The sequence below is a fragment of the Thamnophis elegans genome, chromosome 14, assembly GCF_009769535.1.
Source record: "Thamnophis elegans isolate rThaEle1 chromosome 14, rThaEle1.pri, whole genome shotgun sequence".
Taxonomy (NCBI): Eukaryota; Metazoa; Chordata; class Lepidosauria; order Squamata; family Colubridae; genus Thamnophis; species Thamnophis elegans.
Window position 1 is genome coordinate 22,156,921 of NC_045554.1, and position 13,547 is coordinate 22,170,467.

The window sequence follows — 13,547 nt, forward strand, 5'->3', positions numbered from 1 at the left end:
ATGGCTGCCAGGCTTTTTCGCTCTGAAGCAATTCGGTGAAAAAGCGCTGGAGAATTCTTGGAACCTACGGCATAATCATCTGAAAAAGGTCCCTGGGATGTCTGAAACCCAGGGCACACGAGGAGACCAGATATCTGGAGGAGCCGCCACTCTTGGGCGACCCCGGACTACGCAATCTTCTGCGGCTTTTGAGTTATTTATCTTCTGCTTGGTGGTGAAGATGGCGGCGCCGCGCTGATGACAGCGGCGTTTTCCATCGACTCTCAGCAATTACGATGCCTTTTGACTCTGTCTGTGCGATTTGATGAGCCTTTGGGGACTTTATCTAACTGCCATTGCCATTGCCATCGCCCCGGAGAGGGGGGGATCGACCTGGGCTTTGCCGCCGCCGTGGCCCTCCCTGGACGCCCCCACTCTCCATTTCGCTTGGCCTCCTCGTCGACGCTGCCTCTTTCCTTCATTCTTTGCGTGATTGGGCTTTTCTTTTTGGTGAGTTTTTCTTTCTGCCTGCCCTCGCTGCTGCGGAGTCTCCTCCTGTTTCCCCTGCCTAGCATCTGGTTTTCTGCTATCTTGGCCTTTGAACACCTGACCTCCTCCAACCGCATTGCCACCCACCACTGCCCCTGGAATACCAACTTGGACAGCGCCCATCTAATTCATCTTATTAGGGCACCATGGACTGTGCATTTGTGGTGCATTTGTTCTGCGGAAGGAGTGATGGAGGATGGCAGAAATATGGGTGGGGACTTAACGTTTCATCAATTGATGCCCCCCCCCCCCAATTCTTCGATCTGCTTCAGCCACCCTGCACTTGCTGCCAATTACCTCCCAAAGACCCGTCAGATCTCACAGGGTCGGCCTCCTCCGGGTTCCGTCCACCAGCCAATGCCATCTGGCTACTACCCGGGGGAGGGCCTTCTCTGTAGCAGCTCCGGCCCTTTGGAATGAACTCCCCGTGGAGATCCGGACCCTAACCTCTCTCCAGGCCTTCCGGAAAGCCGTCAAAACCTGGCTGTGCTGGCAGGCCTGGGGTTGATGAGTTCCCCTCCCCTCTCGACTGGTATGGCTGTGTGATTTTTGTGTATTTTAATTATGTGTACTGTTGTTTATGTTCCCTTTCCCCTTTGAGTTGTTCGCCACCCTGAGTCCCCCCTGGAGAAGGGCGGCATACAAATAAACCAAATACAAATACAAATACAAATACTTTTGGACCTTTTCAGGCCTACAGGAGAGGGGGAAGACAAGACATTCTCCTGTATACTACCTGTAGACCACTGCTGGTTCTCAACCATTTTGGACATCTAAGAGCTATCCGCACAATTATTAAGACCTGCGCTAACTGTTTTTGCATGTAGAGTGTTTGTGTATGTATGCTAGTGAATGATCCCACTTTTTATTAAATTTATCTTTTATACCCTGTTTTTACTGTACCCATATGTTTTTAATGTTATAGTGGGTTATGCATGTTGAGAATGGCTGCTTGGTATATATGAGGGGACCGAGAGTGCGGCCTGGAGCCCCCTCCACTGAGTGCAGAAGCAGAAGTGGACAGGGGCCCGGATTCGCCTCTCGTCCCAGAGTGCATGGAGTAAATGGCCTGCTGAGGAGAGCGGGGGCCATGGGAGGTAGGGAGGGGTCTACGGGGGTTGGGACTGGCCGGAGCATTCCAGTTACGTTTGGGAGCGGCAGGTACGATGGGAGCTTCAGGGCTGGCCATTATCGGGGAAGGAGGGTTCGCTACGTCACAGCAATCCCTTGTTCCGGCCCTGATAGCTCAACTCAAGGACCAAGTGGCAAGAGATGTCAGGGCCCTGGTCTCAGGTTGCTGTTGCTAAATGCCAGGTCTGTGATTCATAAAGCTCCCCTCGTCTGGGACTTAATATTAGATGAGGGGGCAGATCTGGCATGTATTACTGAAACCTGGCTGGGCCATGAGCCATGAGTCCCCCTCTCAGAAATGTGCCCAGAAGGGTTTCAGGTGCTCCCCCAACCACGACACCAGATAAGGGATGGGGGAGTGGCTGCTATTATCCGAGAATCATTAGCTCCTCATGGGATCCCTGCTCTGGAGACTGTCGGGTGTGAGTCCTTTCTGGTGAAGTTGGACCTAGGGGGTCAAGTGGGCTTGTTTCTAACGTACCTACCTCCCAGCTGCATTACAACAGCCCTGCCTACGCTCCTAGAGTCAGTAGCCGGACTGGCAGTTGAGTTCCCCAGACTGATAGTACTGGGGGACATCAACCGGCCATTTCTCGGCGAACGCTCTGATGGGGCACAGGAGTTCATAGCTTCCCTGACAACCATAGACTTGACCCAGGTAATCCAGGGCCCGACTCATACAGCGGGACATACACTCGACCTCGTGTTACTCTCGGGACAGTGGAGACGTGATCTGGAACTGAAGGGCATAGAGATCTCGTCCTTGCCATGGTCAGATCACTTCCTACTGAGGTTGGATTTTCGGAAACTACTCCCACACTGCAGGGAGGTGGAGCTGATTAAATGGTTCCACCCCAGGTGCCTGATGGACTCATTGGGATTTCAGACGGAGCTTGGAGAGATACCTGACTCCCTTGCCCACAATCCGACAGAGTCCTTAGTTGCTGCTTGGAATACAGCGGCGGCTGGGGCTCTTGGCCGGATTGTGCCTTTGTGGCCTCTCCGCGGCAGTGGATCCAGGAGGGCTCCTTGGTTTACCGAGGAACTCCGGCAGATGAAGCGCCAGAAGAGACACCTAGAGCGACGCTGGAAGGCCAGTAACTCCAAGTCCGACCAAACACAGCTAAGAGCCTATATTAGGACTTACTTAGTGGTGATACGGGCAGCAAAATGTGCTCATTTTTCCGCTCTTATTGCGTCCACAGAATCTCGCCCGGCCGCCCTGTTTAGGATAACCCGCTCCCTCCTGAAAGGGAGAGATGCGGGGGAACCCTTACAGGGAAGAGCTGAGGAATTTGTTCAGTTTCTGTCGGACAAAGTCGCTCAGATTCGGACTGACCTGGACTCCACTTGGGCAGTACCAGCCGAGATGCTGAGGGTGGGCCTTGATCGGATTTCTTGGAGCGAGTTCCAGCTTGTCACTCCTGAGGAAGTGGACAAGGCCATGGGAGCTGTGAGTGCCTCCACCTGTTTACTGGACCCGTGCCCCTCCTGGCTGGTTTCAGCCAGCAGGGAGGTAACACGAGGCTGGCTCCAGAAGATTGTTAACACCTCTCTTCAGGAGGGATCTTTCCCGCAGCCTTTAAAGGATGCGGTGGTAAGACCCCTCCTTAAGAAACCTTCTCTGGATCCAGCTATCCTTAAAAACTACCGTCCAGTCTCCAACCTCCCCTTTGTAGGGAAGGTTGTTGAGAAAGTGGTGGCCTTTCAACTCCGATGTACCTTGGATGAAGCAGATTATCTAGATCTCTTTCAGTCGAGTTTCAGGACTGGTTACTCCACCGACACTGCTTTGGTCGCGCTGACTGATGATCTCTGGCAGACCAGGGATAGAGGACATTCCTCTATCCTGGTGCTTCTTGATCTCTCAGTGGCCTTCGATACCATCGACCATGGTATCCTTCTGCGACGACTGGGGGAGGTGGGAGTGGGAGGCACCATTTTACAGTGGTTCTCCTCTTACCTCTCAGACAGGTTGCAGTCGGTGTTGGTTGCAGGACAGAGGTTGACCCCTAGGCCCCTTAAATATGGGGTGCCGCAGGGCTCGGTCCTGCCCCCTTCCTATTTAACATCTACATGAAGCAGCTGACTACTGCAATGCGCTCTACATGGGGCTGCACCTGAAGAGTGTTCGGAGTCTACAGTTGGTCCAGAATGCAGCCGCACGAGCGATATCGGGTGTACCTAGATACACCCACATTACACCTATCCTCTGCGATCTGCACTGGCTTCCTATCGGTCTCCGGATGTGCTTCAAGGTGCTGGTTATTACCTTTAAGCCCTACATGGCCTAGACTTGGATATCTGCGAGACCGCCTCCTGCCACATACCTCCCAACGGCCGATAAGATCTTACAGGCTGGGCCTCCTCCGGGTGCCGTCGACCGGACAATGCCTTCTGGCGACCCCTCGGGGGAGGGCCTTCTCTGTAGCTGCTCCGGCCCTGTGGAATGATCTGCCCGCAGAGATCCAGACCCTTCCCACCTTCTCGGCCTTCCGAAAAGCCACTAATACCTGGCTGTTCCGGCAGGCCTGGGGCTGTTGACCCTTGAATGAGGTCCAGCCCCCATCTAGGTTTGAGTGCATGGTGTGTTGATTTTAAATCTGTTTTTGTTTCCCCCTATATTTTATTTTTTATTTTACCCTTGTATTTGTAAGCCCCCCGGAGTCCTACGGGATTGGGCGGCATATAAATTTATTAAATTACAATTACAATTACAATTGAGAGGAATCTTGCAGTCCTAGTGGACAATCACTTAAATATGAGCCATCAGTATGTGGCAGCAGCCAAAAAAGCTAATACAATGCTTGGTTGAATGACAGGCATAGAATCACAATCACGTGAAACATTAGTACTGCTTTAAAAAAACCATAGTAAGATCACACCTGGAATACTTCATCCAGTGTTGGCACTCGATTACAAAAAAGATGTTGGGACTTTGAAAAAAATGCAGAGAAGAGTAACTAAAATGATTATGGGCCTGAAAACTAAAACATACGAACAACTGTTGAAAAAATTGTGTATGGCTGCTCTAGAGAAAGAAACATGAAAGGGTGACATGATAGCAGTATTCCAGCATTTAGGGGGTTGCCATAAAGATGGGGTCAACCTGTTTTCCAAAGCACCAGAAGCCAAGAAACAATGAATGGAAACTAATCAAGCAATTTGGAATTAAGGCGAAACTTTCTAACAGTGAGAACAATTAACCAGTGTAACAGTTTGCCTTCAGAGGTTGTAGGTGCTTCATCACTGGATGTTTTGAAGAAGAGACTGGACAGCCACTTATCTGCATTCTAAAGGTATAGTGTTTGAGCAGGGGTTGGACTAGAAGGCCTCCAAGATCCTTCTAGCTCTATTCTGATTGAGATGTTTTGTAGGTTCAGCCTTCTATAACCTGGTGCCCTTTAAATGTTTCAGAAATGTTTCTGGATTTTTTTTGTAGAATCTCATTGACTAAATCTGATCTCTTACATGTTAAATTCCTTAGGCATGCTGAGAAATTAGATATTTCTACTTGTGCCCAAGTGAAGAAAGATATCCTGTACCAAAAGGCCCACACTGCATTTGCCGACCAACAAGGAACACGTGCCTATTATCCTCTTATCCAGCCATATCTAGGTACATTTGATAGGTGCTTCCATTCATGCTGTTTCCTCCAGAATTAATTGTCCTACTTTATCTTTAATAATCCAGACATAGGGTAAGGTGACCAGATTTTCAGATTGGTAAAGAGGGACACCTTTGACCGGGGGGTGGGTGGGCGGGGGTTGATTAAAAATTTTATACAGAGCAACAAAAATTTTCATACAACGCAAAAATAGTATTGTAATATTTTTTTTGTTTCAACATAACTACAATTTACAAATATAAATTGTAACTGTTGCCAAACATCAAAATTTTGATCACCTGACCATGAGGATGCTGCAATGGTCGCTAAGTGTGAAAATGGTCGCTAAGTGTGAAAAATGGTCATCAGCCACTTTTTTCAATGCCATTGTAATTTTGGTCACTATACCACCTTTCTGGCCGCAGTTCTTAAGTGAATAACTGCAGCTGATAAGTTAGTAACATAAGTGAATCTGGTTTCCCCATTTGACTTTGTCAAAAGGTGATTATATGACCCCAGAACACTGAAACCATCATAAATACGAATCTGTTGCCAAACATCAAAATTTTGATCATGTGACCATGAGGATGCTGCAATGGTCGCTAAGTGTGAAAATGGTCGCTAAGTGTGAAAAATCATCATCAGTCACTTTTTTCAATGCCATTGTAACTTTGGTCACTATACCACCTTTCTGGCCACAGTTCTTAAGTGAATAACTGCAGTTGGTATTTTGTATTTTGGACAGAATCTTTTTTTAAATAGCCTAAGACAATTAAAAAAAAGAATCCACACAGAATAAATTGAAGTAAAACATTTCAAACTATTCTTTCTATGCACAATATATTTCAAAGTATTGTGCATAGAATTTTTAAACATGGTTTCACTTCAATTTATTTTGGATAGAATCTTCTTTTAAATAGTCTAAGACAATTTAAAAAAAGAATCCACACAGAATTTTAAAAAATCCTATGCACAATAAATAAAATATTATTTTAAAACACATTAAAAAAATAAAAGAAAAAAACCCAGCTCACTGGGTTGACTTGCACTACAAGTCAACCCAGAATGATGTAGATGTTAATACAAAGAACTGAGCAAATTGAAATGGTGAAATTAGTCAGGGAAATATTTTTCAAAGAAACTTTGCCACCATTTTGGAGCAGATCTCCAACCTCCGTGCCCCTCCCCTCCGGAAAATCCAGGAAGTAACACTCGCGACCTCTCTAGCCATTTCCTGGAGCTCTATGGTACTTGGTCATTTTTTCTTATAAAAGTGAGTAAAAGGGGCGCGGGGGGGGGGTCTGTTTTGTTGCTTTAACTTTTTAATATCTTCAATGAAAGTACTGAGACAGAGAGAGAGAGGGATTAGACAGGGTGTCTTTTGTCTTGCCCCGGTTAGGATTTCTTAATCAAATCCACTGGGCTTTCAACATGAAGCCAGAAAATCGGGACTTTTTAAAAACAGACTGGGACACAGGACAAATTGTTATAAAGCGTGACCATCCTGCTGAAATCGGGACGTCTGGTCACCTTAACATAGGGGCACATCTAAAGGTCATTTGCTAATTGATAACTATTAATACCATACTATTCACAAATTATGTGATGTATTCTCCAAAATGTTCTTCAGGCCCTATTTACCTACAAAAATCCATTGTTTAATCTCTAACAGCTTTTGTGACTGAGCTTCCATTGTCTTTCATCCAATACTATTTCTAGAAACATTTCAAGAAGACTAAAATGGATAATGACAATGATCAAATCAAACTCTGAGAATATGGGGATAGGAAATTGATTAGACAAGAATACTATGGGAATAATGGATTAACATGCATAGATTTATTCACATTTCATTATTAATTATATTAAAATTATTACATGTAGAATCTTATAGGTTTTGGAAGAGGGGTGTAGAAAGTTCTTGTTTACATGATGGAGATAGTAATCCATCTGGACACATCATCTTCCATCCCAACTTTAACCACCTTTTACTTAAATCTGCTTGGATTCAAGAAGGTTTTTCAAGAATGATGTTACCTTTCCCACAGAAATCTTACTCTTTTTTTGTCTTTTTAAGGGGGAGCTCCTGTTGAAGAGCTGAAAAAGCTGGCTAGATCTCATGTTGCTATGGATATTGATACATTTATTAATTTAAATCCGGAAGAAGTAAAGGTTAGTTCTGACATTGTGTCATTTAGGCAAGGTGGGATTATGTCAAGATTCAGCCCCCACCCCACCCCCGCCAAAAAAAAAAGACCTGTCTAAAATCAACATTTTATGGCATTCTCATCCTGGGCAATGTCATCCTGAGGTCTTGCATATATTTTCATAAAAAGACTAAACTATTGCAAGGGTCGCACAAAAACATATCCAGCATCTCTGAAGGGCTCTTGGGTGAGGAGGATGAGGATGTGAATTTACTCCTTGGTACAATTTATTTTATCATGCAATTTCAGAAGATTATCAGCATCCAAGGTGGAATAGGAGAAGCTGTTAAAAGTGTTTTAAATTTCACAAGTGCATTCAGTTAATGAGAGCTGTATGTATAATGCTTTCTGGATAAAAGGAATGTAGAATATTTGGGGGAAGAAATAATAATGAACAGAAAAGCTAGTTGTGATGACACTCCCTGAATCAGCAAAAGTATTGCAATTATATTGCAGAAATTCGATGTCCAGGATGTGAAAGATCTGCTTGGTGTTAATTTGCCTGACCTGAAAGAAGTTGAAAACCATCCGTCTGTTGCCATGTGGATCAAGAACAAGTTTCAGTCTGAACTGGATTCCCTTGGAATTGGCCTGGTTGGAGGCAGGGCATCTCTGTTCTCTACTTCTATGGGCAGCACTGTGTCAAGTATATCTCTTAGTACAAAATCTGACAATGTGTTAACTGCCACCTCCCCTGTTATCCTGAGCATGGAATCAACCTTATCTAGTCCCGGCCACATAAATATTACTACCCCTAGCATTAGTTCTGCAACCTCAGATTTGAACCCATTCGTTTCTAGAGATGCCACTGAGTCCTATTCAACTCCTGTCTTCAAAATCACTCTCCTAACTAATGAAATCTCTCCTTCCATTAACAATACCCAAACAACTCTTTCTGATAGAATGCCTAAATATGCTTTCCCCACAAATATATCTGATTCAGATAATACTATGGCTGGGACAAGAGTTCCTACAGATGCAAGAAATACTCCTGTCCCCACTGAAATTACAATAGATTCCAACAGTGACACAACCAATCAAACAGACTTTCCTATAAGTGGAATCCCAGCCTCTTTCATTGCAAGAGGGATCAACATGACGACTTCTAATGAACATATCATAAATTCTAGCAATGCCAAAGCTAATAGCTCAGCCGCATCTTCCATCCCCACAAAGTCCTCTGTTTCAGTCCCAACTGAAATGGTAATTCCCTTTTGGAACATCACTACTACTTTAAATGAAACTGGTGGCACACCAGTCCCTACCATCTCTACCATTGTCACTGATTTCAATAGCAATCCAGCCAGTAGAAGAATCCTTCCTTCTGCATCAACAGACTCTGCCACTGTTCTCCCCACCACTTCCTTAAATGCCACAGCTGTTTCAGATGGAACATTATTCCATAGCACTGCAAGATATTTCAACACAACCATCTTCAGTAAACTTTTAACAGATTCTAACAATAGCACAGTCAGTGCTCCAGTTGTTACTACCACTCCCTTAGATCCCACCACTGTTGTTACCTCCAAAACCAGAGCTATTTCTTATAATGTTTCAGTAACTTCAAATGATACCATCAAAGACACTCTTTTCCATTATAATGCAACAAGTAGCAATGTGATCCCTTCTGCTGAAACAACAGGAGCTTCTGATAGCAACACCACAAACAATGGCACAGCATTTCCTAGCCCTGTTACAGATGGACATGTAACTGCTGGTCTCAATGTAACTATTTTTCACTCACCCACTGTTGTCACAAACTTCACTGTTGGTGCGGATACAACCACAGCCAGAACTTACTTCACCTCTGTCATGTCCAGTATGACAAGAACATCTTCTGAACAGCTTTCAACATCACCTAAGCACACTCTGGCTACAAACCCAGCATTGTTCAGCAAAAAAACCATAACAATTACAGACAAACAGCCAACTGCATCAAGCAAAATGACTTTCCATTCTCAAGAAACCTCTACCAAGACAGCTATTCCTCCACTATCCTCCCCAAATAGAACGACCTCACAGGCGGCTGCAACCATCCAGAGAAGCAGCAGAGCAGCTCCACCAACAAAACCACCATCTCACCCAACTCCAAACGGCTACATTCATGTGAAACCACTAAGTGGTGTGTATTTGGGTTTAATTATTTCTAAACTTGCCTTGGTTTTAGAGGAGGGTGAAACTTTTCAGAAAAGAAAATTGAGTAATTCTGGCATGAGATCTGAGATGAAATTAAATAGATTTTCCTCAGGACCCAGAGGTGCTGTAATTAGAGTTTCTATGCTCTAGAAATAGCTCTGAAAAATGAGGCTTCCATTATTATTCTGGGAATATTAGCTGGGCGAAGAAGTATTTCATTAAAAGTTAACTATACGTCACCTCTGAGATCGGCAGAGGAGTCAAATGGCCAAAGAGGCGTTTCAGTGTTGGCAGGTGCCTCTGACATACAAGTAAGTAGAAAAGCTTGTTCATTGTTCACATTGCCTTCTTGTGGCTGAGCTTGTGTGAGGCCTTGAGGATGGATAGCGTTGAAGATATATCCCTTCTGGGACGGTGCCCTGTACATAGTCAGCCAGGCGGAATGCAAATGCAATTTTTCACTCAGTTCTCTGTCCCTCGCATAGTTTGGGGCTCTAACTCTGAATCAGCATCGACAGCTGTGGGAACTAACTACGGCGGACCAGGAGTGGTTGACCAACCTCATAAAGCTAAGCTAAATCAGATCAGATCTAATTTGGCTTTTAATGAAAAATCAACAGGGAATATTAGAGATGTAGGGTAGAATGAGTTTTTTTTTAAATCCCCAAAGATTATAATACTTCCTTATTGTAGCATAGATAACATATCTTTAGTGGTCAGATTTCTCCTATAACAATTTAGACTAAAACAGTGAATCTTAAAAAAATTATTAACTGCTCACAAAAGAAGAATTCCAGCAACCATATTAAGTAAGGAGCCTCTGTATCAGGGTTTCTCAACCATGATAATTATAAATTGTGGGACTTCACTTCCCAGAATTCCTTAGCCAGCATGCTGGATAGAGAATTCTGGGAGTTGAAGTCCACACATCTTAGAATTATCAAGGTTAAAAAAAACCGGTCTATATAGACAAACTTCTAAAGTGATTTTTCCTCTTGTGCTCTTTCCAGTGGAATTGAAGGTGGACTTCTGTTTTTGATGTGGAGATATCAAAATGGATGGAGATGGTTGCTAGTGTGAGCACCAGCTCTCATGTTCATTTCCATTCAAGTGTCATTTCTCTTATCTGAACACCCAGAACGGGGAGAGTTCAGAGACAGCCATGTTGTCTACTTATTTGCAAACCCATCTGTGCTCAGGTGAATGCTTAAAGAACAACTTTGAGTTCTGAAATGCAAAGAACACCTTTTATAACAATACTTTCTGTTATATAAATCTTTATCTATAATTTCATTTCACCCTTCTATAAGGAGTAATATGAAGAACCTCCAGATATATGAGCTTACATATATATTATTTTTAGGCTGTAATGGGATATTAAGAAATAACTGAGTTCATTCACAGGAGCAGTGGTGGGCTGCCAATTTTTTCACTACTGGTTTGGGCTCGCTCCTGCTCGCGTGCAGCCCTTCTGGGTATGCACAGAAGTGTCCAGCGGGTGGACGGAACCTCCTGCCACCGCTACTACTGGTTTGGCTGAACTGGCCAAACTGAGAAACCCACCACTGCACAGGAGGCATGACTATGGATCAAAGGTCTAGTTCTCCCCCACTTTTTGGGGACAAGGTCTTCATCTTGGTTAAAACTGAGAGGGGGTAAGACCTGCTATTGCTTTAAAAGCCAGGATGCCAGACATGGATTTAGCAAACCCTAGCCATAATACTGCCTGGTTCATTGTACTAAGCCAGAGATGTTAATTATAATTTGTTGATAAATTATGTTTGGATGACTTCAGACATCACGCTTATCCATAAACAATGAGCCAAAAACTTCAAGGATCAGTTCATCTACCGCGTTTCCCCGAAAATAAGACAGGGTCTTATTTTCTTTTGGACCTTGAAATATGACCCTGGCCTTATTATTGGGGGGGGGGTATTTTCTGGGGCAGGCGAAAAGTGAGGGGCGCCTCTTACCTTTCCAGCTCTGCCCGTTCCTCGCCATTGTGTCCAGGGAAGCTGCTGCTAAAAAAAAAAACCCTTCTCATGAGTTCAATTAAACTTCTTGAACTCATGAGAAAGGGTTTTTTTTTTTTTACCAGGGGCTTTTCTGGACACAATAGCGAGGAACGTGCCGAAGCCGGAATGATAAGAGGCGTACCTCGCAGCCCAACACCTCCCACTCTGCCCAATGGTAAAGGCAGCCTGCCTGGTTCCCTTCCCCACCATCCCTTTAGCGAGGGGTGGCAGGTTGGGGTGGAGAAGCGAGACGCATGTCCTAGCGCTACTGGAGACTGACAGCTCCGCTCGTTCCTTGCCGTTTTGTCCAGGGAAGCCCCTTGTTAAAAAAAACCTCATGAGTTCAACTTGCGAGTTTTTTTTTTTACAAGGGCTTTCCCTGGACGAAACGGCCAGGGCATCGTGAGGCTGGGAGGCGCGCGATCGGGGAGCAGAACAGCTGCTCGGCAAACCCCCTCTCTAGCTGGGCACAATGGCGCTCATCAACCTAGCGGTATCACGAAGGCGCCAAGCAACACGAGCACCTTTGCCCCCCGGTTCCCGCAGCTTGGCATCTTCGGGATACCGCTAGGTTGGTGAGCGGCGCTCTGCCTGGCCTGAGGGGGGGGTGTACAGGGGACTTATTTTCAGGGGGAGGGGTTATATTTTTGCCCATCTGAAATATGTGGCATGGCCTTAGTTTCAGGACATGTCGTATTTTCGGGTATTGCATTAAACCCTAAAGAAGCAAACCACATAATGACTCCATGTGATCTATGAATGCAGCCATAGTAACTTTTTATATTATTCCATATACTCATGGACAAGTAAACTTGATGGAATGACTTTGTACTGTGAGCATGATCTAACCATTGTTTTTGAATCCGAGCTTGTATTGAGTAGTAGTCTTAAAAGAGTTCCTTAAAATGCAAGGGGCAGATCTTGATTCCTTATTATTTTCTCCATGCAGCATCAGCTTTAAACACATCACTCAGCTGGATACTTCTAGCATTGTCTCTCACCGTTGGAACCTCAATTCAGAAGTTTCTCTAAAAATATGGTTATCTCCTCCCCATCCTAATAATTATTGTTGATGGTACTGGTAATCCTTTCAAAATTCTACTGCAAAAGCCATACTGACTCTTGGAAAGATATCAGTGCTAAGTAGACTCTGTCTAAGTGGACAGGTGTCAAAATGTATGTAGAAAATCATTGCACCATTTGTTGCTTGAAGATGAAACTGCATTTATTGTCCCTTTCCTGTGCCCTAATTGGTCATATTAATTTAACACAACGTGATCATATTTCCAGTGCATGGAGATGCTACCTTTCCACTGGAGTTTCTCAGTTCTGAGTGGAAGCAACTTGAAACGTATTTTTTCAGCATCTGTCTTGGCACCTGGAGTTAAACAGCAGTAGCAGCAAAACCATTTGATTCCCAGAAAAAGGAAGAAAAGTATTTCATCGATTCAGACTGATTTTCTTGATGCCCCAACTGACTGTCTCCTGCATTGGAGGCTGGCTTCAATAATTACAGGTGGTCCCTGACTTACGGCCACAATTGAGCCCAAAATGTCTCTTGCTATGCAAGATATTGGTTAAGTGAGTTTTGCCCCGTTTTACGACCTTTGTTGCCATAGATGTTAAGTGAATCACTGCAGTTGATAAGTTAGTAATATGGCTGTTAAGTGAATCTGGCTTCCCCATTGACTTTGCTTGTCAAAAGATTGCAAAAGGGGATCCCATGACCTCTGGACACAGCAATGGTCATAAAGATGAACCAGTTGCCAAGCATATGAATTTTGATGACATGTTCATGGGGCTGCTACAAAGATCATAAGTGTGAAAAATGGTCATGTTACTTTTTTCAGTGCTTGTTGTGACTTTGAACCGTCACTAAATGAACTGTTGCAAGTCAAGGACTACCTGTACTTCCAAAGATCT

The 13,547-nt window shown here is 44.4% G+C and overlaps 1 protein-coding gene across 1 annotated transcript; it reads left to right on the plus strand.

Moving 5' to 3' along the window:
* LOC116517888 (mucin-5AC-like) lies at positions 1 to 13,178 on the plus strand. The gene is made up of 5 exons (XM_032231073.1): positions 1 to 35; positions 5,147 to 5,277; positions 7,344 to 7,438; positions 7,930 to 9,595; positions 12,574 to 13,178. The coding sequence occupies exons 1-5, from the start codon at positions 1 to 3 to the stop codon at positions 12,654 to 12,656; spliced, it is 2,010 nt and encodes a 669-aa protein (XP_032086964.1). The 3' UTR covers positions 12,657 to 13,178.
* The last annotated feature ends 369 nt before the right edge of the window (positions 13,179 to 13,547 follow it).

Coding starts and splice junctions, on each gene's coding strand:
- LOC116517888 (XM_032231073.1), top strand. CDS start 1: ATGGCTGCCAGGCTTTTTCGCTCTGAAGCAATTCG. Junction 36..5,146: donor TTTCGCTCTGAAGCAATTCG/GTGAAAAAGCGC, acceptor TAAATTCCTTAG/GCATGCTGAGAAATTAGATA. Junction 5,278..7,343: donor TCTTATCCAGCCATATCTAG/GTACATTTGATA, acceptor TGTCTTTTTAAG/GGGGAGCTCCTGTTGAAGAG.